The 25,017-nt window shown below is 46.6% G+C and overlaps 1 protein-coding gene and 1 long non-coding RNA gene across 4 annotated transcripts; one reads left to right on the plus strand and one right to left on the minus strand.

The window, feature by feature from the left end:
* Nucleotides 1-5,357, plus strand: LOC308200840. The gene is made up of 2 exons (XR_013955850.1): nt 1-116; nt 2,412-5,357. It is a non-coding gene; the product is annotated as an uncharacterized lncRNA (long non-coding RNA).
* Nucleotides 5,160-24,462, minus strand: FAM174B (family with sequence similarity 174 member B). Of its 3 annotated transcripts, XR_013955845.1 has the most exons (4): nt 24,026-24,438; nt 15,655-15,786; nt 8,433-8,963; nt 5,160-6,572 (listed from the first exon to the last, which is right to left on the minus strand). XR_013955845.1 is itself a non-coding variant. In XM_080607231.1 (3 exons), the coding sequence occupies exons 1-3, from the start codon at nt 24,328-24,330 to the stop codon at nt 6,518-6,520; spliced, it is 492 nt and encodes a 163-aa protein (XP_080463357.1). In that variant the 5' UTR covers nt 24,331-24,462; the 3' UTR covers nt 5,160-6,517. The 3 variants fall into 3 exon arrangements, 2 of the variants coding, with proteins under 2 accessions (XP_080463357.1, XP_080463358.1); XM_080607231.1 differs by lacking the exon at nt 8,433-8,963 and having other exon boundaries at nt 24,026-24,462; XM_080607232.1 differs by having other exon boundaries at nt 5,160-8,963.
* Between the last annotated feature and the right edge of the window lie 555 nt (nt 24,463-25,017).

Raw genomic sequence — 25,017 nt, forward strand, 5'->3', positions numbered from 1 at the left:
TCACTGCAAATGGTAGAAGGTGGTTGGGAAATGTTTTAGTAGCAGAGAGCTTGTGGGGCTCAGAGAAACTCGGCACTCACAGCAAGGATGGATCTCCAGGGGCTTCCTAGAGACAGGTAAGGTAAAAAAGAGCTTACAGTTGTTTTTTTCTAAGTACCCAGATCGTGGGGAATGTCTGAAAGATTCAACTTTGGTATGGCAATGGGTGAGTGGTTTGTGCCTTCCAGTGTCAGCAGAGTGGGATGTGAGAGGGCAACAGGAGCTCTGTGCCTGGTCTTTGGGCTTGAAATCTGCTGTCAGGGGCATCAGTGCTCCTTTTGAACTCCCTAAGTTTGAAATACTTGGGTATTGTGTGGCTGAGCATAGCAATGGCAATTTGGGGAGTGAGCACAGGGTGTGTTGGGCCAGCATTTATATGGCTGTAGGCCTGCACTATGTCGAAGTGGGCCTTATTGCAAGCAAAGCAGGGAATTGATATATCTTGAGCTCTGTGCTCTGTATTTGACATCTAACGTGGTTTTTTTGAGCCGTCTTGTGTGCATGTGGGCATTCATTCTCACAAAAGGCTCTTGCCTGTTTGCTTTCTCGCTAATGAGATATTCTCACTCATTTCTTTGTTATGCCAGCTCTAATTTCAAACTCTTTGACATGAGCAACCATTTTTCTATGAAAGGCTGAGATCATGTGGCAGGATTATAAATTTACTCCTGAAATGTCCCATTAATAAATGATAAAGTGTTTATAAATATGCAAAATAGATTATTAGTCAGTTCTACAAAATCTTGGCTACAGGAGCATAAAAGTGTGCCCTGCAGCTTGTATATCTATTATAAAAAAGAAAGAAACTGTAAAGAAATTCAGGCTTCCTTTTTAACTTCTAAGCAGTGAGCGCTGAATAATTTACTTCTGATAGCGATTATGTTAAAAGCAAATCATTTGTTTCCTTGAACAGTAGCAAACAATGTGCTGTAAATATGTGATTTTAAAAATATTACATATACACAGAGGGACAAAGCAAGTTGTACATTTGAACGGCTCATTAAATAGCAGCTCTTCAGCACAAGCCTCACCTGGGCCATAGGTACCCTGAGTGGTGCTATCGTTTTATTTAAGCTTAGCAGGCTTCGGAAATGCTAATCCTGCATAAATAGACCTGACTTTTAACTACAGGAGCTCAGGCTGGAGGGTTGGTTTAAGTCTGTTTTGATTTTGCTCATTATCAAGGCAAAGGGTGATCCAGGAGCATGCGCGGGTGACACCTCTGTGCAACGCAGGCCAGAAACATGGAGGGCACAGCCCGGGATGGGTCTGGGCCTCTTGGGCACCTCTGGGCCTCTTGGCTTAGCACAGCCTCTGCACCCCGTGCCTGCCAGCTCTGTACCCAAATCCTGCGGCAGTTTGGGGCTGGGATATTAAACGGCTGGCCTACGTCGTGGGTTGGATGTTTGCTGTCTCCTGCTGCACAGGCCGGGCCTGCAGCTTTTGTTGGCTGCTGGGTTTGTGCCCTTGGGCCAGCCCTGGGCCTTAGATGGTCCTGAGGGCCTCAGAAGCTTTCCTGTTGAGCCCCAGCCTTGTCAGTTGGTTGCTGCAGCTGTATTTTGACTCCTTCCTCCAAAAGAACCAGCCTGGTCTCTCTTTTGCTGTTGCTTTATCCAGCAGGGCCTTGCTAGCCTGGTCTGATCCCCTCCTCCCCTGAAAAAAATCTATCAGATCTAGAATTGAAAATGAGAAATTGCTGAAGTAGCCTATTTTTCCTATGTACCTGAGAAACTTAACGCCCCTGGGATCTGCACCTTAGCAGTCCTTAAGCAAGGAAAGGGATGGAGCTGGGTGATTTCAGACGCTGTCCAGAAGGCACTGCTGAGACAACTGCTGACAGCCAAACAGAAATGAAGTGGGGAAATGTCAAATGTTCTTGACCTGAGCTAAACCTTTATGAATTGAGGGCAGGAGAAGAGAAAAGTGTCTGTAAAGAGCTTCTTTTCAGCTAAATATATTTGTACCAGGGCAGAGGTAGTCTGGAAACTGATGGCAGCAGGGGAGGGGAGCAGCTTGAGGGTGAAGGCTTTAGAAGTGATGCCTCAAGGAACTGAGGACGATTTGAAGCATTTTATTTATCTCAGCTTATCAGCAGCACCGTGATTATTCTGGGCTGGCATCAGGGCTGATGAGGAACAGCTACATCAACCCAGGCCCCCTCGTATCTCTTCTAACAGACTCAGGGCAGCAAAAATACACATTACCTGGTGAGAAACGCAGCCCTGAAATTCCCAGCTGAAGACGTAATGTGAGCAGGGCCAGGGAGTCTGGAGGAGAGAGTCCCACTTCTGCCCTCTTATAGCCCACAGCGAGTTGCTCTCCCATCTGTATGTAAATGGAAATGCTGCCCCAGTTGTTTCACTGGTTTTCAGATGTGGTGGAGGAGTCCCCAGAGATGCTCTGTGCTGCCTAATGCAGGTCAGAGAAGACGGACGGACTGGCTCATTTGGCTTCTGGAATTTATAAAGGAGGAAATGGTGCTGAGCAGGTACCTGCTGAACTGTTGCTAGGCCAGAATAACAATATGTACCTTGCGTTGAATTATTTAGAAGAGCCAGTGTAGGAAGCCCAGAGGAGTCAGGATGAGCTTTAAGTAGATGATATGCATTACCCTTCATATAACAGCTTTAAAATGAATCGTACTGGCCGGACTGCTGCAGTAGGTTATCTAATCTTTATCCCTCCTCATCTTTCAAATCCACAGTCCCACTTCTGCAGGCTGCAGAGCACAAACCCCGGCCAGGGAAACCTTGTTCTTGCTTCACATGCACACCCACGGGTCCCCTCCATCATGGGGAAGGATGGAGTAAGTGGAAGTGAATACTCAGGGCAGCCTTTGAAGGCTGAGAGCTGTTCCAGACTAGAGGTTAAGCATGCTGGTAGAAGCTGGGGAGCAAAGGCTCCTGCTCCGGGGCTGGGAGACTGGGTGTTTGCTTTGTGAGCTGCCCATGCACCACCTCCAGCACCCTTGCCCAAGCCCCAGGACCTGCCTTCCCACAGCCAAAGCACATTCACCCCCAGGGTTGGCTGGAGGGTCTCTGCGTCAAAGGCTGTGGGCACCCAGCAAGCAGGGGAACAGGTGAACACTATGGCTTATGTAAAAGGAGCAGGAGGGGAGCGAAAAGCCTCAAAACCAACTTTATGCCTCATAAGACATCAAGAAATACATCTGGATTTTTAAGGCTGTTTGCTTTTTAGCTATAAAAGCAATGGTCACTCCTTCCATACTGTTTTCTTAATTGGAAGAGTAGTTTTTCATGAGATGGAAGTGCTTCTTTGAATTAAACTCAGCTCATTGCACATGCCCTGAGCAAACAGTCACTAGAAAAGCAACCCAAGTGGGAACTTGGTTGGTTGAGCTCAGAGGAGCGAATGTCTGCTGGAAACCAGAGCTAGTTTCTGGTCTCTTAGAAATTGGTAATTGCCAGGTGATAGGGAGATGAACTGTCTTCAGCGATGTTTTTGTGCAGCCTAGTTACAGACTACTTGGTCTTAAGCAATTAGAGCTATTCCTGTTTCCTTCTCTAATAGAGCTCATTGTCAGGCATAATTCAGCTCGTCTCAGAGCTAAGCTAATGCCTCGATAGCACTTGCCAAACATCACTGACAATTTTGTAGTTATCGGTATCAAGGCATCCAAAGATCACTGCTGCTAACAGACACGAGAGAGGCAGCCCCTCCCTTTTCCAGAGTTAAAGTGTCTATTTGACAGATTTGTTCAGTTAACCTCACACTGCTCTTACTAGCAACCCCTGTCTGTGCAGCAACAGCTTGTATGAAGGTGGCAACAGCCACGTACGTGAGAGGGAAGGCCATGTTATATCCTGGTCCATGCAGACTCCTGTAGAAATCAAAGAAATAACTCTGCAATGTGATCCATTAAAAAGAAGTATGAGGATTTGTCTGAGATAATCTTTGTTGTGCAAGAACTTAAGTTATAGCTCCCAGTTTCTTCTGCCTCAGAATTCAGAGGGGTTAAAATCAGTCCTCCTTCTCTTCCCAGAGCCCCAGCTGCAATCGTCTTCATCAAGCTCCAGCTTTTCAGCTCTTATCTAATAAATTATACCAGAATTTTGGTCATTTGCTCATCTTCCACTTGAGTTCTCATCAGAAAGGCAAGCACACACAGACTGCAGCTGCTGCTTTTCAGTCTGTGGCATCTTCACTGCTGCAACCTCCTAAGGAATGGCTCTGGTCCCACCCAGCCACAGCTGGGTTAGGTTGGTGCTATCTTGGTGGGTCTTGAACTTCCCACAAAGACCAGCTTTGCACAACAGCTGGCTGAGGCCCAGTTACATTTTGAGATATTCGATTTAGCTTTGCTTTGGCAGGACGTAACTGAAAAGGCACTGGCTGGACAGCAGCTGCCCTTCGTCTGCTGAAAAAACGCTGCCTTACTCTGGCTAGTCAAACGAGACACGAAGACACCGCGGCAGGAGCAATCACGTGGAACAGCGGAGAGGAGAGAGGCAGAGCTGACTGATGCAAGGGGCACTGGATCAGTCTGTCCTTCCTCACGTCACCTAAAAATAGGGCAGGAGAAAAATGGTCTTCAGAGGACTTGGGCATAGATCTATGAGTGTAACAACCCCCCCGTGCCTCGCTTTGCCCTAATCGTTCCCTAGCTCTTCAGCTTACCATGCCCTAAGAGCCCCAAGGCAGGACTGTTTCAGAGCCTGGGAACTTGGGCACGTGATGGAGCTGGAGGAACTCTGCTCACCGCTGCCCTGCGGTCTGGCCACCCCAGGGAGGGGACACTCGGTTCGCTCTGCCTGGCTCGTGGTCTGGGACAGCAGGGCTGCAGTTTGTGGGCTCGACGGTACTTAATGTGGCTGTAACCGGCAGTACAGATAGGCTCCCTAGTGCAGAGGTTTTGTCTTTTGAATTTGTGTGTCGGCCTAGCTTGTTGATGGGGACTTTGCAGGACTGAACACAGTTCTCTTCCATGCTGCCAAAACCAGTTTCTCTTGTCATGGCCTGGTTCGGGCTCACTGGACAAAGGGACTCTCAGCTCTTTGCAATGAAGCATCATGCAAGGCACTCTTAAAATCACCAGACTCCATCAAACAGCAAGCCCCTTCCCGTTCCCTTTCTACAAGCAACACACAGCACAAGGAGGGTTTTCAAGAACATGTTTAATGATGGCAGTTTCTACTGAAACATGAGATGTCCATTCAAACTTGTCCTACCATTTTTTCTTAAAAAAAAAAGAGAAAAAAAGCTTTGGTCACAATGACAAATTATCCTATGCATATTTTAAAACAAAGTTCAAGCAATTACACAAACAAAACACATGGTCCTGATAACTCCTCACACAAAACCTGCAGCAGCAGAAACACATCTAACAAAAGAAATAAAACCTTAACAACTATAACATGCCACCCTGCAGAGATTATACCATGTACAGTGATTTAGAGGGAACAGTTTGGAACAAAACATTCAAATGCATTAGCTCTTGTGTGTTCATTAGACTTCCACAAGTCATTTTGGGCTTATGATAAGCATTGACCTGTGTACAAGTTAGTGTGCTGAACAAGTGCTTGCAATCATCTCTACACCGTCAAGGGGGAAAAAAGCACAAAGCTACATGTGCACTTCTGCCTTAATTCTGCAGGCAAGCATGGCACGCTAACTTCTGGCTTCTCAAATGTAACCTCCACTGCCAGGGCTGTTGGAGTAAAGAAGCTGCGACTCTGCGCAGGGCTTTTCTCCACAGCACAGCATGCACAAAGAGGAAAGCTGCTAATTTGCTTGCTCTGTTTGCCTCTGCTACTAGTCAGTGGATTTTGTAAGCAGCGAGCGAGCTGCAGGCGGACATCTATAATAATGTTTCTCTTTTCATTTTCTGTAACAAAAAAAATGCCTTTAAAAATGCTCTTGAACAAAGAAAGCTTGGCTAAGCAACACAAAATAGCAGCAAATACTAAGACATTACAATCACAATCAGATTAAATCTGCAGTGTAAAATACACAAACGTTAAGGTAAAACATTCATGTAGTGGTTAATGGCTATTTCTTCTCTGATAAAGTCCTAGACCTACCTGAACAAAACAGTCCAAATTATTAAAATTATGTTTTAAACTAATTCCTACCATTAAAAAAATATTCATATATATACTATTAGATGAGTCACATCAAGTGCTCTTAAAATCTTAACTAAATATAACTATAGAATATTTAACTAGACACTTTAAATCACATACAGCAACTTTTGTAGAGGTAAACATTGCCTCACATTTGCAACAGCAATTGAGTATCAAACAAAGCATTCAGGTTATGTGCATGACCATGAGCAACTGGTGAGGTTGGCCTTTTATTTCCACCGGGCAGCTGCTGCTTCCTCCCAAGCACTCGATAGCTTATGGTGCAGGGGCTGGGACCCCCGAGGAGCCAGTTGGGCAGCTCCATCCTCCAACAGCTCACGTACTTGATCCCCATCCACCAGTGAGACTCGGCCACGTTACAGAATCAGGGATTTTCAGCCACAAGCAAGCAGAGCAGATGTTCTTTGCCCATGTAACTCAGCAGGTAACCTGAAGTTGGTGGAAAATCTCATTTTAAGAACTGGCTTACCCTTGGAAAGAAGTACCCTTCTATGCATCTTTACCTCTCAGTTGTCTCCTATGTAACTTGGTCTTGCCTCTCATGCAAAGAGGCTTTATCCCCTCTCTCCCCACCTCTTCTGGAATGCCTGGTGCTCAGCTGAATGCCTTTGGCAGAAGTGTGCGAAGGAACATGTTGCTGTGGTGTCTGCTCAGGCAGCACAGCCACCTCGCTCCATCACCTGCAAATGCAAACAGGAGCTTCTAACCCAGCCTTCCTCTCAGCATCGCCACTTCTTTGACTTCAAAAGGCCTGTCTTCAGATCAGTTCCTGATCTTCAAAGTACTTCGGTCCTGAAGGAATGCAGTATTTCCTACAGAATCATCCAGCCTAAATCTGAAACCTGTTTTACCAAGGTGGGGAAAAGATCCCCAGCTTTCATCTCAACCTGCAGCGTCGTTCAACCTACTGGTCCCTGCAACTTCTACCAGCCAGGAGACAACCTGCTCGGCCCCAACATCAGTTCTTCCACTCTCACCGTAATAGTTGACATGTTAAATATTGCTTAGTAACAGTAATGTGGAATGACTCAAATTCATTCCATGAATGAAAATAACAAAGCATTTTTATATTGTCTTGATGACTAACATTAACACAACAGTCTGCTGTGGGATTTTTCCATCCTGGCTGAGAGAGCTGTTTGCAAAGCCTTTGCTGAGTCACAGTTAGGGAAAGCAAGTGATGTTTTGGGAGCTGCTCTGAGGAAAGCACAAGGATGCTGGGGAAAAAAAAATTCCCTTCACCTCCTTTTACTGACTGCAGGGCCCAAGGGAACCGTGCAGAACTAGCGTAGGTTGTGGTATCATGACGAAGCAGTTCAGTGTTCTCAGCAACACTCAGATTGCAAAAAGGGGAAAAAAAAAAAAAGGCGACTCACTGCAGTCTCCTTGAAGGGTTGTAACTGTAGGAGGTCAAGCAAACAGTGGGACAACCCTAAAACAGTTAGAAAATGCACAGTCCCGACAAAAAGTTTCAGCCAGCTTCAAACCCAAAGTAAAAAGGTGTTAAGGGGTACAGCAAACGGAGAGTAAACATGCCAAGGAGGAGTCTGAGCTGCATCTGTGGTTACTTTAAAGGAAAACCGCAAAGTAAAGAAACTAAACCAGTTAGGTCTGCCCTTTCTAATGACAGCCTGGAAAGTATACATGCTTGCGGTTTCCTAAACCAAATCCATCCAGATGCAGCTATCTAATTCTCGTAATGCCATCCCACAGCTCTGACCTCTGCAGCACGAAGCATAGCAGGGAGTAATGGTTAAAAATGCATCCTTGAGTTTAATGGGATTTGTCAAGCAGGTGGTAGGGGAAAACTTCCAGTTTGATACAGATTAAGATCACTTACACAAAGCTTCCATGAAGAGTAAGTAGTGTTCTTTCTGCATCATTTCTAATCATTTCACACGAGGACTTACTTTGCTTAGAAAAAAAGTAATATAGATGATTGGTAGACAAGTTACAGTGAGCACAGGACACAGAGCAGTACAAAACGCCTTTAGTCCCTGTGGAAGGGCAGAAAATTACAAAAATATATCTTCTTTAATCCAAGACTGTTGTGGTTTAGGGCATGCCTGATTCTTCCTATTTCCCTGTGGTCTCATTTATTGGAGTTGGTCTGGTCAGAGCTCCTTGGGACAATGAGAATGTCATTATGAAAGCTTAGTGCAATAGTTTTTTTTAAAAAAAAAATCAGTAGCAAGTCAAGAAAATGTTCTGCATAAGTCAACCTTTCACCCCCTTCCCCCAAAAATCCTACACTAAACATAGTGTGGTATTTCACCATGGCTTACTTACATTTTTATCACCTCAAGCCATAAGACACTTCTGTAAGGCCCAGAATAAAATATATCCTTCCTAATTTTTAAACACATGACCTGTTTTACAGCGACCAAAGTTTAACAGTGACTGAAGTACTGAATTGGGGTTTTAGAAAATAAGTCCTTGGGGCAGCTTGAGTCAATCTTCCTTTTCTTTCTTCTGCAAAATTTATTTAGACCATAATGAGCTGCAAGTCAGTACACGGGGCTGCACCTTGTCATGCTTTAGTGACACAGCAGTCCTCTTAAGCAAGAGACAGATGAGTTTGCAAGGAGGAACTCCAGTCATTCCAACATAGTAGTTGAGAAACCAGGAAACCAAATGGCAATGTTTTGGTCAGAAGATCCATAGCCTGCTGTACGAACAGCACCTCGAGGAGGTGAGGCTTGGTTTGGTTTTAACGCTGCAGAGATGAAAGCCTCCCCTTTCACAGTTATGGCTTCAGCAGGTCCCTCGAGAGCAGAATGACATCTGGCAGGGCACCAGTACTCCACACAAATGCTCTACCTGGAAAGCAGGAAGAATTAGTACAGTTGCAGAAGACTGGCAATTAAATAGCTGACAGACAGAGATGAGAACTGATGTGCACAGTGGGGGGAAAAAAAAAAACAAAGTCACAAAGGCAGTGTTATTTGCTCTGATTGCTATCAGTTCCCTCCAGCAGCTGATTTCCATGGTGACACTGGACACAGAGATGAGGTTATTGCTATGCCAGGAGAAGCTAGACCAAGCAAAGAAAAAAGTAGTTAAATCAGACAAAGCCCAGATGCTGAGAGGTCCTGTGGCCAGCCACTGTACAGACTAGAGAAGGGAGTGTGCACACAGGAGGGGGGCACTGCAGGGACATCGCATCTCAGATCCCACAGCAATCCAGCCCCTTACTAACCAAGGCATGTGGACTGTCTTCCTTGCAATGGCTTCTCTTCCAGACACACTATTGTTTTGATTGCTTCAGAGTTTTTTTTTTTAAAAAAAAGTCTTAATAGGAACTTCTTATACTCTGGTGAATGTGGCAAACATCCTTGCGTAGGACCTCACTGCCTGTGTATAGTCTGAACTAGCCACCAGGACGTTGTGTGCTCTGTAACAAACGGCATGGCAGAATGAAGAAAGAAACCGCCCTTCAAAAAACGACACAAACTGCTTTTTGACCATGTCTCTTCTCCCCTGCTGCAGATCCCCAGGAAATCATAAACAGCAACACCAAAGCTTTGGCAATTTGCTGTATTTATAGCAAGCGGCTGACTGAGTTAGTGATTTGCACCCCCTTCAGATGAGGATAAATGATACCCCTCCATTTATACACAACCTGTCACTGCTGGCGGCTGGGAGAAAAAAATTAAGCTGCTACAAACCCCAGCGCAATTCACCTAGCATCATCCAGAAAGGCCTGCGGCTTCCACTTGCCAAAAATCCATTACAGCTGCTCCCTCAGGAGTATACACCTTGCTTTAACAAGCAGACAATGCCCTGCTCCATTCAGAGCTGCACATGCAGTTAGGATCTGGAAAGGACGTCTTCAAAAAGAAGACGCCAATATTGTAACTCGTATTTCACAGAGAGTCTCCCAAAAGACTCCCGCACATCAAAGGCTGAGCCCTGCAACTGTGATGGAGGTGTAGTCACAGGGTTCAGTGCTATCGGGGCCTGAAAAGGGGGGAATCCAAAATGCATTGCACCAGCCCTTAGATGTGGTACTACTTTACAATGTTCTGCAAGCTCTCAAAAGCCCTTTATTCCAATGATGGCTGAGTAAATGTTATTGTCCTCTTCCCTCTGCCTGCCACCACTCCTTCCCCATAAATCTCTTGGCTTTCAAGAGATCTTTGGAAGATACATTCCTAAAATGCTTCTGTGTTTTGCTGGTGGTGCTGCTGCTGGAAAGCAACATGACAATCCATGTGGAAAACAAGCTGAGGAATTTCACTTAGCTGACAGGAAGGACAGAGGCCTCAATCCGCCCCAAGAAAAACTTGTGGCTTTCTTTCAGTTCTTACTTAGAAGTCTGACATCTGGGTTGGGAAAATTCCAGCTCTGGTATTTAAATTCCGAGCTCTTCCTCAACTCACGTGGCACAGCTCACCCTGGACTCAGTGCTCTGCAGGGACAGTTGTGAAATTGGCCCAACGGGTGTAGTGAGAGCAGAATGCACTGCCCCAGCCAGCCGTGCTTCAGCAGGGAGAGGAGACACTGGGAACCCAGATAAATGAAGTGCTTTCAAAGCCTCTCATGTACAAGGCACCACAGAATTTATTCAGGGCTTGTTTTTCATTTTCTATTGAAGCTGACAAGAAATCCCCCAATGAGCTACAGTAGAGTTAATAAGCTTAATAACCTAACAATTGTAGTCACCTTTTCAGAAACTGCTTATTTCTGCAGCTGTTTTAATTTCTTTTTCTCGTATTATGTGGACTCTGCTTATATTGTGATGGGGGGATGGATGCTAGCACCAGTTTGCTGGGGGTGTTTGCCTTCACTTCACTTCCTGAGTACCATGCAGTGCCAGCTCTCTGATCAATCACTGGTTTAGCACCAGCAGGTAGCAGACCATGAAACCTGTGCAACTTTCTTTCAGGACGGCGAGAGAAAACTGCTAAAGTAGAAAACAGGAGAAGAGAGTTTTAAAATCAAGATCTATTGGTGGGATGACAGAGCACACTTGGAGGATGGGATTTAGCTTTCCATCTAACTCATTTTCCAAGATGCGCAGCAAGTGTAATCCCATCATAAAACATGAAAAAATACCCGACAGCTGGAGAGTGATGGCCAGTTCACATCGTCCAAAATCAATCAGACAGGGATATTGTCCAAAATCAGTCGGACAGGGATACCCTTGTCCTTCAGCGCAGACTGAATTGGTGATCAATAAGCAAAGAATCTGTATTCAATTTGCTTTCTTAGTATAGCTCTATAATAACTTTAGAATAATTCCTCAACTTTTTTATCCTAATGCCTCTTCCGAAACCAGAGCAAATACATAGAAAACCAACCTCCATGTTGAAAAACTATTCCCATGAAGCTTTTCAAGAAGGCGTTAATATCAAAGTGATTTGGCACCTTTGCTCTGTGACAATATCTGATTTACGCTTTCAGCCTCTTGTCACACAGAAATTGTGCTCTCGGGATTAGAAAAGCCATTGACAGAACCGTTTCCCTGAGACTGCAGTGAGATTGCAAAAGGGGCATCTAACCCGGCACACGCAAGCTCCTCTGTTCGTCAGAGACAGGCAGAGGGTGTCTTTTGCATCCCCAGAAAGGACTGTGTTTGGTTAAGATTTTGAAGTGACTCATTAGCCAGCTTTATGGAGGGAAGTGGTTATTCCTCGTTGCTCCACAAACCGAGGGGGGGTGGATCTAGTGGGAGCCTAAAACCTTAAAGTCTCCCGAAATAAATGTGACAACCTTCACCCAGCAGCCCACTTTACGCTGCCTGCTGTTCTCTGATGCCTCGCGTAAGGCTGGAAACAAATACATGCAAGGAAGGAAAATTAACTGCACGAGAACAATTGGAGAGGTATATGTGCGGCTTCCCCCCTGGTGCTGCTAGACGCCAACTGCCTTTTAATTAGTGCTGTTTGCATCGTGTGGGGGAGATGGCACAGAATCTTAATTACTCCCCCAAACATAAATACTAGCATCAGTGCAGACCTTTCAACAAGGCGGGGGACCCCAGAAAAACCAGCCCAGCGTCTACCCACGTAATCCTCAGCAAAGACTGGTGCTACAAACTCAAAGACTCTCTCCGAGCTGCGTATCAGCCAGAGCACTGTGCTGATATTGGGGTAACATACTTAGTATTTGTACAGGAGGCACCTAATGGCATGGTACTCCGAGGTCAGCTCTTCGGATTGCCAGCTCTTTCAGATATATTATTTTTCTTGCCCTGCTGGTGGCAGTCCTGTGGATCTGAAAGCACGTAGCTGTCTTACAGCCCATGTGAGTAACACTTAAGCTGAATAATGCTCGTAGTGTCACAGCCAATATGGCCCTACTGCATCAGGTTTTGGCAAACTCATTCCCTTTCCACTGAACTCTCAAGTTTTCCCAGAAGTGTGTATTTCAAAAATACTTTTGGTGCTTTCTTAGTGGAAAGCACTGCGCAAAGACAAGTGCAAGTCACAGCTTTCTGGAGAATGGATGATTTTTCCCATAGTTTCACAGCCTTAAATCAACAATGAACAGCTCAAAAAGACTACAGCTAATTTCACATGATATTCTGGAGCCAGGGAGACTGAAAATTATAGGTCTCAGTCTACAGAAAGTTGGCTTCTGCTGTAGGTATGACAGCACATATGTTACAGGATTGAATGATGCGTAGTCCAGCCAATAGGCTTATCTTTCACTACCAGTGTGTCACAAAGAAATAATTAAAAAAAATCAGAATGACAACTCTTGGTCAGCCATGGCACTGCACCAATGGATCCTTACCTTAGCACAGGGCTGCACGAGGTCTGGCCTCTCTGAAAGCAACCCCAGTAACAGTACAGTCACCGAAGCACTGTGTATGAAGCAGCACCTTGCCAAAATCCCCATGCCAAGAGTTAGTAACACAGACGGGCCAGAAGTCTGTCGTACCACAGACGAAGTGAGCACTGCTGCTAGGAGGCTGATCGAATAAACCCAAACAGCCGCTGATACTGACTGCTGGCAGGGAGGCACCTTCATCTGAATACAAAACTGAACACAAAAAAAAAGACACCACAGTATTTTCTAGCCTGTGGGTACCTTCCAGGAGGCACCTGTCACTCCTCTGTCCCCTTCACAACTGCTTCCAGGTTGCTGCAGCTCATTACACGCTGCTTTAGTTTAGCTAACAAGCTGAAACAGCAGTATCATCCTATTCCTTATGCATCAGCCCTAGTGACACCTCTGCAAGCTCACCTGATGCGTCTGCATTTTTTTTTTCTTTGAGATAATAGAGAGGAAGCAGTTTTCCTGATGCAGCAATTAGCAAAGGCTCCCTTAGAACTGTAGACTCTTGCTGAACATCCAAAACAACCCTATCACTCTAGTCGTGTGGCTACCTGCATGCATTTACAACTCCTGTTAACAACAGAGAAATGAAGATACCTCTCCTTACGCTGTCTTGCTGGAATCTGCCTCCAGCTGCAAGAAACAAAGGAAGCCTTAGGTGGCACAGGGTAGCTATTTTTCTTCAAGGGGGCGAGGGGATCCCACTTTCTACTATGTCTTCCGGTAATTCACCAACGTACTGAGGGCACATGTGAGACGCTTGCTTCCCATCTCAACACGAGTGCCTACAAAGAACCTCTTGACTGGTTTACTGGGGCTGTCGGTGGTCAAACTCAGCAATTCAAATTTGCAAAGAAGAGCCTTTACGGGTGACAGGAGCCATTTAGTGATGCACTCTCTGAGAGGCACAGAGGGAGCAGGTAGCTTGATACCTTTTACGGCAAATGTATCCTCAAAGAAGCTTTCCTATGCTCAGTTCTGCAAAGGGGATGTCTGTAAAATAATATTCCCCTCTACAATGAGGTAGCTCTGTTTGAGCTAAAAACTCTACGCCTATTACAGCAAGGATTTCAGAAAACGTGGAATTTAATAGCTGTTGTACGGTGGTGGAAAGGAGGAACTCCCACAGATGAAGAGAGGACAGGCTGGCTAAAAATCAAAATCCCCTATTGTTTCTGAACAGAGCATCACACGAGGTGAAGAGCCGTTTGTACAGCTAAGGAACCCACGAAGACTGAATAGCTTTTTGGGAGAGCATCAGTCCAGCATGTGCTCCAGGGGAGCAGGCAGATAATATGACTTCAGCTCTCATGAGTCAGACGTTTTCCAGCAAGCTCTCCTTTGTTCATCCAGTATTTTACTATTGGACATGTTATCCCGAAGCAGTGCCATGATTGATAGCCTTCTGTTCTCTGTCTTTGGAAATCCCTCTGATCTCGCTACCAGAAGTTCATAGAGAAAGTACTGAGTTATTTCCACTTAGCTAAGAGAAAGAGGGGCTGGAGAAACAGGCTGGTAAAGTAGGTCATGGTGAGACAGATCTATTCAGGTTTAACAAAGCCCAGGCCCAACAAGCTGCCTTGAAATGGCACAACCTGAAATTATTAGTGTAAATACAGGACAGCTACAGAGAATGGCAACAGGTAGGCAAGGACTGACAGGCGCCTTCTAATTCAGGAATTAATTATTTACGCATAATGGCACAACTCACACCCTTCATTGTTTCACAGCTTCCAACTTTTTTATAGAAATAATGCAGTTATTTTGAAGGTGACCAGCAGAGCATGTGCCAGTGTGTGTTTTAGATGCTGGCATGTAAGTGCTCAGAACACATTATGTCGTTCCCCCCTTCCAAAGTTGAGATGGGCAACATGAGTAAAGCCTGTAAACTCTCCAGTTAGGACTTGTCAAGATCTGCATTTTTATAATTAGAAGAGCTTATTTCAGCCAAAGAGAGACAGATTTTTAGAGTAGGCCATATTTGGATGAGAATGCAACTCGAGTGCTGTAGATGGTTTGATGCAAATAAAAATAAGAGGTGCAGATACCCTCGTGCCATAAATCAACGTGCGGCATCTCCATGTGCTGAATGGTTGCTATAAATCTCCGGCCCAGAATAGGCACCCAAAAGCTTGGGTTGTCACACCACTTCTGTCTTAAAAGAGCAAACACATTTAGTGAAAGTTCGTTACTAAGGGATAACAGCTAATATTAGCGAGGGCCTACAATCCTTTCTTTGTTACAGAACACGACAGCACATCCAAACCCAGAGGTCAGTGCAGATTTGCCACTATTTCCCTTTCCAGCTTCCTGCAATGGCAGCACCTGGCAAAGCAGCCCCTGACACAGAGTTCTCCGTCTAGAGCATGTGTAGACACTGAGGAATGATTGCCAACAACTGCCTAAGAGGGGAAGTTCAGTCTGTTAAACCCCGTTAGCTATCCGGGGCACGTGTATCCTATTGTGCTGCTCTGCAAAGCAAAGCAGAGGGCACGGTGAGCCTAGGGGGTGTGATATGGTTATTATAAGAGCAGGAGAGTACAGAGCAGATGTGTGCTGAGAAATCAGGAACTGGAGCTGTAAAGGAGAGTGATGAGGCTTGGGCAAAGTGAAAGGGAGACCGTGACTGCCTCATCTCTGTCAAGTAGGCCCAGCAGAGAAGAAAGCTGTCTTTCCTAATAAGAGCTCAGTGAGCAAGCCTAACTGGACAGGCTCGCAGCAGTACCTGTATTTCACATCAAACACTGTTGAGTCTTCATCCTCATCGTCTTCTTCGTTCAGAGGAGCCATTTCTACCCGCTCAGCTGGAGTGGTGATAATGTCATACTTCCTGGTCTTCTTAATCCTCTTGCCAGACCTGAAACACAAAGATGGGGAGGGAAGGATCACATTTATACAGTATTCCTTAAAGAAGCTAAAGCTGTCCCCTACAGACGCGACCCACTGACAACGAATCACTGGCCTGTTTAAGACCTCCCCAGACACGAAGGCTGTGGAACCAGCCTGCGTCCCCTCCTGCTGCCTTTCCAGGGCCCCAATTTGTGCCTGTCAGCGTACAGAACAGTTTCTTGTCAAGTGCAATCCAGATCAACGTCAGTCTTTTAGCTGCTGACAATTCAGAGATCCTTTGGCATCCAGGGCCAGCACAGAGCAGCAGCCCACCGCATCCTCCTGCTGCCATGCTCAGGAAGCGAGAGACGGGCTTAATCAGCAGCCAATGGTTTAGTGAGCACGTTTAAATGAGAATGCTCAGGTTAAACCCTACTGAGATGAGGGAATGTTCTAGGCAGGACTATAAGGAGCAAAGGGGTGGTGATATTTGGGTACAGACAGCCTGCTCTTTTCCTTTCTTGGTATCAAGCCAAGCTCAAGGCTCCCACAGCAAAAACCTTTAGCCTTGTCTGAGAAGTTTCGTGCTCAGCGCTGTGCAAGCGCTATGAAAAATAATCAGCTATGATTTGAAGCTAACTGTACCTATCACCTCGCCTCCTGTACACAACAGCCTTGTGTTCCTTTGGAAATGGAGATACTCAAGTGCCTGCATGTCTCAGGGTTTTGTGAGATCTATTTTCTAATACTTACTTTAAATTAACAAATACTCGGTGCGTGCCTTTTCCACTAATTCTCCGCCTCTGACTTGAATTGTGCGAGTCCTTTCTACTTCACCTCCTCCTTTAATGCATATTAGGAGGGTCACACTGCTTACGCAGGAATCCAGTTTCATGATTATACATTAAAGAAGGTGTTGATGCGTACAGCTAGCCTTTGGGGAGGAAAGAGGATGTTTTTGGTTCACAAGCTGCAGAATTCCCCTTTAACCTTTCATAAAACAGAACTGGCAACTGCCAAGCATGGAAAGGGAGCTGTTGCAGGTACAAGCAAGCAGCCCCTAATTTCTGGTAATCACAACTACCACTCAGAGCAGACAGCACGTCATGAGTGCACTTTCACTGTCAAAAAGTCTTGCCCTGGCACGTCACGCGAGGCGTGTTGGATTCAGCGCTGCCACTTTTGCACCAAGAACAGATGCCTTGTAACGAGGTAGCAGCAAGAACCAAGATGTAGGAATTACAAAGAGACTGGAACTCAAGACCTGTGTTTGCACCTGGTCCTACATCCACCAGAGCTGACCACAATGTCCTCTTCTGGGCTTATGGTAAAGGAGGTTTAAATCTGTGAATGCCAAGAGCTCTGATACGAGTCTCACTGCCTCTGCTTTTGGCTGCCAGTCCAAGGCTGAACAAACTGGTCCCAGCCCTTGGGAAGGAGCAGTTTGCATTTTCTCCCTGTTCTGAAGATGATAGTTGCGTTAAAAGCATGAAGACAGACGTCCCCTGTCACCTAATCTTTACAGCAATCTGTGCTGCTGTATCACACAGAGCACAGGGTGGTTTGTGCCATTACTGCTGTTGTTGAAACAAGCAATTTTATATCCAATACAGTAGGACTCTTAACCTAAACACTTGAAAATCCTTTTGAAAACACTTGTCTGTATTATTCTGCTTCTCAGCCAAGACCTAGCAGCAAAATGATGCAAGAAGGTCTCCATCTTACAAGTAATGCATTGCTTTTACAAGAAACATTTACTCATGCTGCGAAGCATAAACATACGCTAAAACCAACCGGTGTCTACCTGTCAGAACAAACAAAGCAGAGTTTTAGCTTTTTGCCTTGTATCTACGGTCTGCAGCGGGTTTCCATAGGTTCCCCTGTTTAAGAGCCTAGCTGCATCAGGCCGAGAGACATCCTCCCTCATTCCCTTCATTAACAAAAACAACTTTATTCTACAGAGTTCATCTTACAACCTTTATACTGCAGTGTTTGAGGCGATTACTGCAGAATTGCTATCTTTAGAAATGGCAAGCTAGAGCCCTTCAGCCTCCAGCAATTAATTAGTCTATTTGGGCTACATTTTAAAGAGGACCTGGAGCAGAACTCGCTGCACAGTGATCTGTTAATCCCCCACAGCCCTCACTTAACTGTAGCACTCGCTTAGAAAAGGGAAGCGATTTGGCTGTTTTTTGGCTAAGCTGCTACAATCGCTTCCTTGCGATAGGCAGGGCAAAAGGGTTTTTCCTTGCCTTTTCTTCCTCCATTAGCTCTATGCCATTTTACCTAGCTAATTTATCATTAATCTGCGCTTTTTAGCGGTCAGTTTTCTCTCACTTGCTCACTCGAACAACTCCCCTAGGCTTCATAAATACTCGAATCATTACCCAAGCTTACTTTAAAGGAAGGCCTCGGGAGCCTCCCCGTCCGCATGCAAAGTAAGCCTGCCTGCCACAAACCCATCGCGCGTTAAAGCTGCCGACCCTCCGCAGGAGCCCTTTAATCATCGGCGACGGCAAGGCAAGAGGACCAGCACTTCGTCCAGCGGCTGGGAGCAGACGGTGGCTTTATTTGCAGCAGACAGCAGAGTCGGCAGAGCGCAGGAACCCCGGCATACAAATGGCTGGTGAACCGCCAGACCTCTTGGGCGGGAGCAGGCCGCGTTAGGCCTCGCGGGTATCGCGAGGATCTACGTCCCAGCCACGTCTGTTTGGCGGGGTCAGGTTTTTTTTAGGCAAACAAGAAGTGCTGGAAGCCGTGGTCAGAGGATGCCCCCTGCGTAATGACCAGCTGAAACGCCCTGACTGATTTAACATGGGTAGGAACGACAGTGGGTGTTGCAGCACGAAAGCGGTCTCCCACTTAAAAATGGAGGGAGAAGTTAGCTGTAGCCAGCAACGTCAGCCTTTTACCTCAGGTAAGATACTGCTCCCACCAAGACCAACAGACCGCAGACTTACTGAGCACAAAGCCTAACGGGGAGGGAATGCCAGGTAACTGGTCGGACTCGAGGTGGGGGCCTGCTTCCAGGTGTCCCCGAGCTGTTGTCCTTGTGCATTCGCACTCCCCCTGGGCCTGACCGCCTCCGGCACTGCGCACCATGCCAGCATCTGCCCTGTAAGAGCCGTATTCCCTCTCCGTGCAGCGAGGGGAAGGCTGGCAGGCAAGGATGGGCTGGGGCAGAACGCTGACTTTGTGCCTCTATTTTGTCTTGGGGCTGTTTTGGTCAAGCACCAGTCACATGCAGACCTCCAGCCTCCTTTCCGAGGCATCATGTGCTAGGGTAAGCGCCCAAGCCAATTCACTAGTTCGTTGTGTTATTTACGCCTCTGATCTATTTTAGTCGAGGACCCCGATTTTCAAAGATAATGCTTTTCTTGACACACAGAGAGAGGTCTCTGTGCTCCTCATCTGGCCTTACGCTTCCTGCCAACAGCTGCAGAGGTACGGGACTGTTCCTGGGGGAAACACAGCTATCCCTTCTTATAAGATGTTTATTGGAAGTCTAATTAAGCCAGCTCCAACCTTCCTCCTAGAATTGCAGCAATGCTGTATTGGGAATGGAATTGGGGCCAGTTTATTTGCTGTAAATGGGCTCCCTCAGCAGCTAAAAAAAATAATATATATATATATATATGTATGGAAATACAAACCTGGGGAAACTCCAGGCTTATTACTGGCTGATGAATGAGATCGGTGGTATTTCATTACTTTGATCTGTCTGGGTACCTCTGCTCTCTGGGTGGTGCTGCACTTACTGAAGTTAAACCACAAAGGTAAGTCCTCACATGCCTTCAGGATACACGTTTTTGCTGTAGCAAACTGAAGACACTTTTCTTCTAGCAAAGTCCTTGAGATGGAATATACGTGGCCCCAAAAGCAAAGGAACCCACTTGCTTAACTGCATGGCCCGTAAGAGGAATCAGATAGCTGCTGGGAATAACTTCAGGAACATCTAAATGAGATATCGTTGTGGTTCGATGAAGCACCGATGCCTGAAAGTGCTTAAAATACAGCGACTCCCATCAGGTGGTCAGTGCTCGTGTCCGTGTGCACTTGCAAACACTACTACAGCCTGCTGAGATATGCTCGAGAACTAGCCTTGTTTTACAGGACAGAGCTACCGAAACTGTACGATCCACCTAAACTCTTTAAGCCAGTGAATCCTCGAACAAGAAACAGAACTCGTTCTGTTGCAACTGCACGCATCAGAGCTGTGAAGAGCCCAAGACAGTATTAAGTAGAACCCCCTCTTCCTTCCTTCTGCCAATTTGCTGTCACGCTTAGATCAAGTCTTCCCAGAGACAGGACCCCTGACACCCAGGACAAGCGTCCCATTTGTCATTCTTCTCCCTGTGGCCCTCACTAAACTCCACGCAGCTTAAACAAAGCTTTCAGTGTGGGGTCACAAGTCTGTGTTTGGGGTTTTCCTTTTTCCTCCATTTACAGTCATTTTAATGGTGTAGATTTCTTTCCTGTCCCTGACAGAGGTCTCCTCTTTGCTGGAGTACTCTAACTGGTTATAATACAATTAGTTTTAAATCAGTCAAACTCGTTGGGGTTAAGCCTTGGACAGCCCAGAGCAATTGCCCAGCTTTTAGAACAATGGGTCTTGTATCCTACGATCATATGCCTGAACCTCTCTCCTCAATCTCCGTAATTTATACCAGTTTTACAATTACTGGAAAACCAAGCTCAAAGTGGTGTGTGCGGAAGGAATCCAAATGAAATAAGGAGCAATGTAACAAAGCAGCGAGTAACAAAATGTACAGGTAGCTTGTCTCTAAAATTGCAGGTAAGTAGCAGCCATTTCAAACACGGGTTTTGTTCATTCAAGGGCAGGTCAAGACACATAGCAAACATTATCACAGACAGTTTTCTGCAATAAAGCTTTGGGTTGCTTTCAGCTGGCACATTTGAGCAGACCTAACTTCTCCAGTTTCCCAGAAGGCATATGGTCGACAGCACATATAGCCACATCTGAAAAATTATGTTTCCTGGGAGCTGATCCCAAGAATTGTATTACAATGAAATGAACTGAGTTGCACCACGATAGAAAAATATGGCAGAATATGGGGTTGGAAAGCCAAGAATCAAAAACACACATCAAAGAGTCCAATTTAACCGCAGGAACTACTCATAAGCTGTTTCAATAAACTGTGTTTCTTGGTAATGCAACTTACTCAACTCTATTTGATTGAGGATAACACGAAATTTGGTCTGTTGTTGAAAGGGTTTTGGTTGGAGAGCATGCAGTACCAAGGGATATAGGAAGAATGTCCTGAACTGATTTTGCAAGAAAAAAAAAGTAATGTGTAATTACTGTAGCTAATCAGGCCTTGCCACATACGGACAAGTAGCAGGCCTTTCTGGTCTCTCGTAGCCACAGACAGAAAGGAAATTCAGATCATTTTGGGTAATACCACATTCTGAGTCACAGGACCATCAGCTGGATTCAGGGCATAACGCTCCCAAATGGAGCAACCAGGAATCCCTGAAACATTGTCTTACCAACAGAGCTGGAAAGCTAGAGAAATAAACCTGTCCCTGCGCTAACAACAACAACAAGTAATATACACATCTAAATATATAAAAACGAAATGTATAAAAAGCAAATCCAATACCAGTGACAAATATCTGGCCACTCAATAGTTCATTTCATCTCTACAATCCATATCTAAAAGGATAATTCACTTCCAGCAATCAAAAGCAATTTCACAGTGAAGGTTTCATCAACGATTGGATTCTAGCATAATCTCTTTAATAGGAATCCATGACACTTCAAAAAAAAAAAAAGAAAAACCAATGTTTTTGACTAAGTATCAACAAAGCTCTGATTCTGATGGAGAAAAGCTTTACATGTACTGAGGGTAAATCCTTTATCTCTTCGGCAACAGAATCTCCTCCAATCTGTTTTGTCAGCTACAAGTGTGACATGGTACAAACATACCTGTTGGTATTTTTGTCTCATTTCCCAACTGGGATAATTGTTTACAAACAAATGCTCTGACAGATAAAGTAATGTTCTCTGAAGCCGAAAGCTCCGAAAGCTTCATTTCTTGCAGGTTGTACTAAAGATATAGGAGAGATCTCAGAGGGATTTTTTTTAAACGTATCTAAAATGCTGCATTAATTCTGACTAGTTGTATAACAACGACTTTGGCATAAGATAATTCATCTATCATTCCCAAGGTGACTTTAACATGGACCTATTTTTGCTGATTAGGGTATATGAAAGGTCTTTAAAGGCTATCAGTTTGCATTCTTTGGCTAGAAATAATCAGGTTTATGCCAGGTCCTTGATACAAGGTCTTGCTTTACATCCAGAAGAAACTGAGGCAGAGGGTATAAAGTCTCCAAGATCAGAAAAAACTGGGGCTAGAAACTCATGCCTTTCATTCTGCACTTACCTATAGACTTGTTAATTCTAATGTTTGTCTGTGACAACTGGATGAGTCTGGAAAGTGGTTGATACTGATTAAAATAATTCTCTTCAATATTTTACTTGCTTCTCCTGAACCGCCTCGCTTTAATGAGCAAATTTACTTGCATAGTCTTTTGCCAGCTACTGAAATACATAAAAGGAATTTAGTTAAATGTCAATTTCTTTAGAAAAATATCAGTTCTCATCATTTCAGTCTCTTAAGTCTGCATTTTATAATACTACTGTTATGAACGCTGCCATTCCTAACACGGAATTAATTCAGGAACAGAAGAAGCAGAGAATTCAGCTGCAGCCACCAGGTAAATACAAAGGAGGTGCTGGAAAACAGAACAAGGAAGAATTTGCAAACTCCACTTGTTCAACCACTTCTGTCACCTGCAACGTGGCGCACACCTCCTCCCAGCCCTGCTTCCTGGAGAGCGAGCTGCTCCAACTTTCCAGGCTCTTTCCTGCTGCCCATACCTAGAAGTCAGATCGCTGTTAACTTCTGAAAGTGTGTAATCTTCCATGGCAACGTTAGGCACAAACAGGCAACAACTTTGTTTGTAAACTGCAAAACGGGAACAGCTTTTAGCACAGCATGGGGACTCTCACCACTACCCTGAGATAAATAATAATTAACACTAACAGTGCCAAAAGGAGCTTTAATATACGTTTTTCTTCTGCTTCAGCAACAAGCCAACAGGAAGACTGGTTTTTTGAAGTAATTGAGTTTAATTTGTTCATGTTCCTCGCAGCGGGAGGTGTTCCACGAGTTTTAAGGGCTGCCAGCATAACTCAGGCACACACCAGCACCAACCCACTTGAGCAGCGCAGCTGAACTGGACTGCTCTGGTTACGCCACGCCAAGAGGACAAGATACGAGCACCAAGCAGATGCAAAGCTCTGCCAGGCTTCCTGCTGCTCACCCGCACTTCTCTCAGCTCTGCGAGCTGCTCAAATTTTCTCCCCTTTTGCAATGGGAGTGGGAGCTGGCCTCCATCAGCGACCTACCCAAACACCAAGGAGTTTGGTTACAGAGCGCTGAGCATCATTCCAGTCAAAGTGCTTTTATCTTCTGAATCATCTACTTTTGGTTCTGTTGGTCCTCCACAAACCAAGTCTATCTGCTTAACTTAAAGGGAAAAAAAAAGGCTGTTTTCTATACCCAGCATGGGTTCAAGACCAGCAACACCTGCATTACCCCATCGGTGTGCACAAGACGCAGTAGTTGAGGCTGGAAGCCACCCCCCAGGTCACCTTGTGCCACCCCTGCCCAAGCAGGGTCACCGCGACCACCTCCAGGGACGGGGACTCCGCAGCCTCCCTGGTCGCTCCTCCAGCGAGCGACCACTTTCACAACCGGGGAAAATGTTTCCTTACGTTCGGGTGGAATTTCCTGTGTTTATGCTTGCGCTCGGTCTGTGTCCTGTCCGATCTGCAGGCACTGCTGGGATGAGCCTGGTTATTTCTCCTCTGTTCCAGGTATCTAAATGCTAAAAAACCCCAACCTCGGCTTGTTCGGGCTACACAACCCCAGCACTTGGGCTCTCCTCCCTGCCATCCCTCACCCGCCGTGGGGGCCCTAGCCCGAAAAACCCTCATTCCTGCCACAGTATTTCATTTATTCTACAGCAGAGCGGTGGAAATCGCAGGGAAAATTCATAACTTTGAGGACCGGGGAGGCATTTCGAGGACCGCAGCTCCTCGGAAGATGCGTAAGCCTCGTCTTTTAGCCAAGATCAGCCTTTAGCGAGCTTCTTAATCACCGAGCAGCCCCGCAAAAAGCCCGGGGGTGGGCAGCGGGAGCCCAGGGGCCCCGGGAGGCACCTGCCGGCCCTACCTGAAGACGCGGAGCAGGAGGCAGGCGATGAGGGCGGCGGTGAGGCCGCAGGCCCCGATGACGGCGGCTTTCAGCGCCGAGAGGTCTCGGAGCAGCGCGGGCACGGGGCTGAGCAGGGCCCCGCTGTGGTTACCGGCGGCAACGGGGGGGGGCTCGGCGGGCACACGACTGCCGTTCACCGGCCCTGCCGCTTCTGCTGCTGCTGCTGCTGGAGGCTCCTGGCTGCCTCGGGAGGCAGGAGGCAGGAGCAGGAGGAGGAGAGGGAGGGAGGCCGAGAGCAGCAGCGACAGCCCCGGGGAGCGCATCCTGCCCGGCTCCGGCCGCCACAGCGCCGAGCCCCGGAAGGTTTCGGCGGCCCCGGCCCCGGTCCCGGCCCTGCCTCCCCGAGAGGCGCCGCCTCCAGTGCGGGGAGGTGCCGGGTCCTGCCCGGCCTCCCCCGGCCTCAGGTGGCCGCAGCCTCCCGTTGCCGGCCTGCCCCGGCTGCCTCCTCTGTCCCCCACCTCCTCCCCCGGCTGCCCGTGTCCCCCCCAAACCCACGCGAGGAGCCCGCACACGTTGTGTCCCCCCCACCCCAACCGCAGGGGGTCCTGTGCAGGAGGGGGGGGTCCAAAGCACCCCCTGCCCAAGTGTGTGCGGCTGGAGGCAGCTGTAGGTGGGGATCCCCTGCTTCCAGGGTTTGGGGTGGCTGTAGGAGGGGCTCTGACCCCTTTGGTGGTGCTGGGTTGGGCTGCGGGGCCCATGGGCATCCAGTGATGCTCTGGGCAGAACGGTCAGCCCCTCGGTAGCCCACTTGCCTCGCTTTTCAGTCACCACAGTTGTGGGTGAACACACCACTTTTTCCCCAGTATCGCCTTCATAAGCTGCCCTAAATTCACAGCTCTCTTTCATGCTCCAAACTGAACAAGTCCCAAGCAAGGACTCACATAGGGTTTTCTCTCTTAATGTAGGGAAAAGCAGCAGGAAGGGGAAAGGAGAGACGCTGAGAAGAAAGG

The sequence above is a fragment of the Anser brachyrhynchus genome, assembly GCF_964034855.1.
Source record: "Anser brachyrhynchus genome assembly, chromosome: 11".
Classification (NCBI taxonomy): domain Eukaryota; kingdom Metazoa; phylum Chordata; class Aves; order Anseriformes; family Anatidae; genus Anser; species Anser brachyrhynchus.

What these genes read in the sequence shown, in the direction of transcription:
- FAM174B (XM_080607231.1), bottom strand. Translation starts at nt 24,330, where the DNA reads ATGCGCTCCCCGGGGCTGTCGCTGCTGCTCTCGGCCTCCCTCCCTCTC. An exon ending in CTCCTGCTCCGCGTCTTCAG is followed by an intron (nt 15,787 to 24,025) that starts GTAGGGCCGGCA and finishes TTTGTGTTTCAG; the next exon opens with GTCTGGCAAGAGGATTAAGA. An exon ending in GTGTTTGATGTGAAATACAG is followed by an intron (nt 6,573 to 15,654) that starts GTACTGCTGCGA and finishes CACCAACTTCAG; the next exon opens with GTTACCTGCTGAGTTACATG.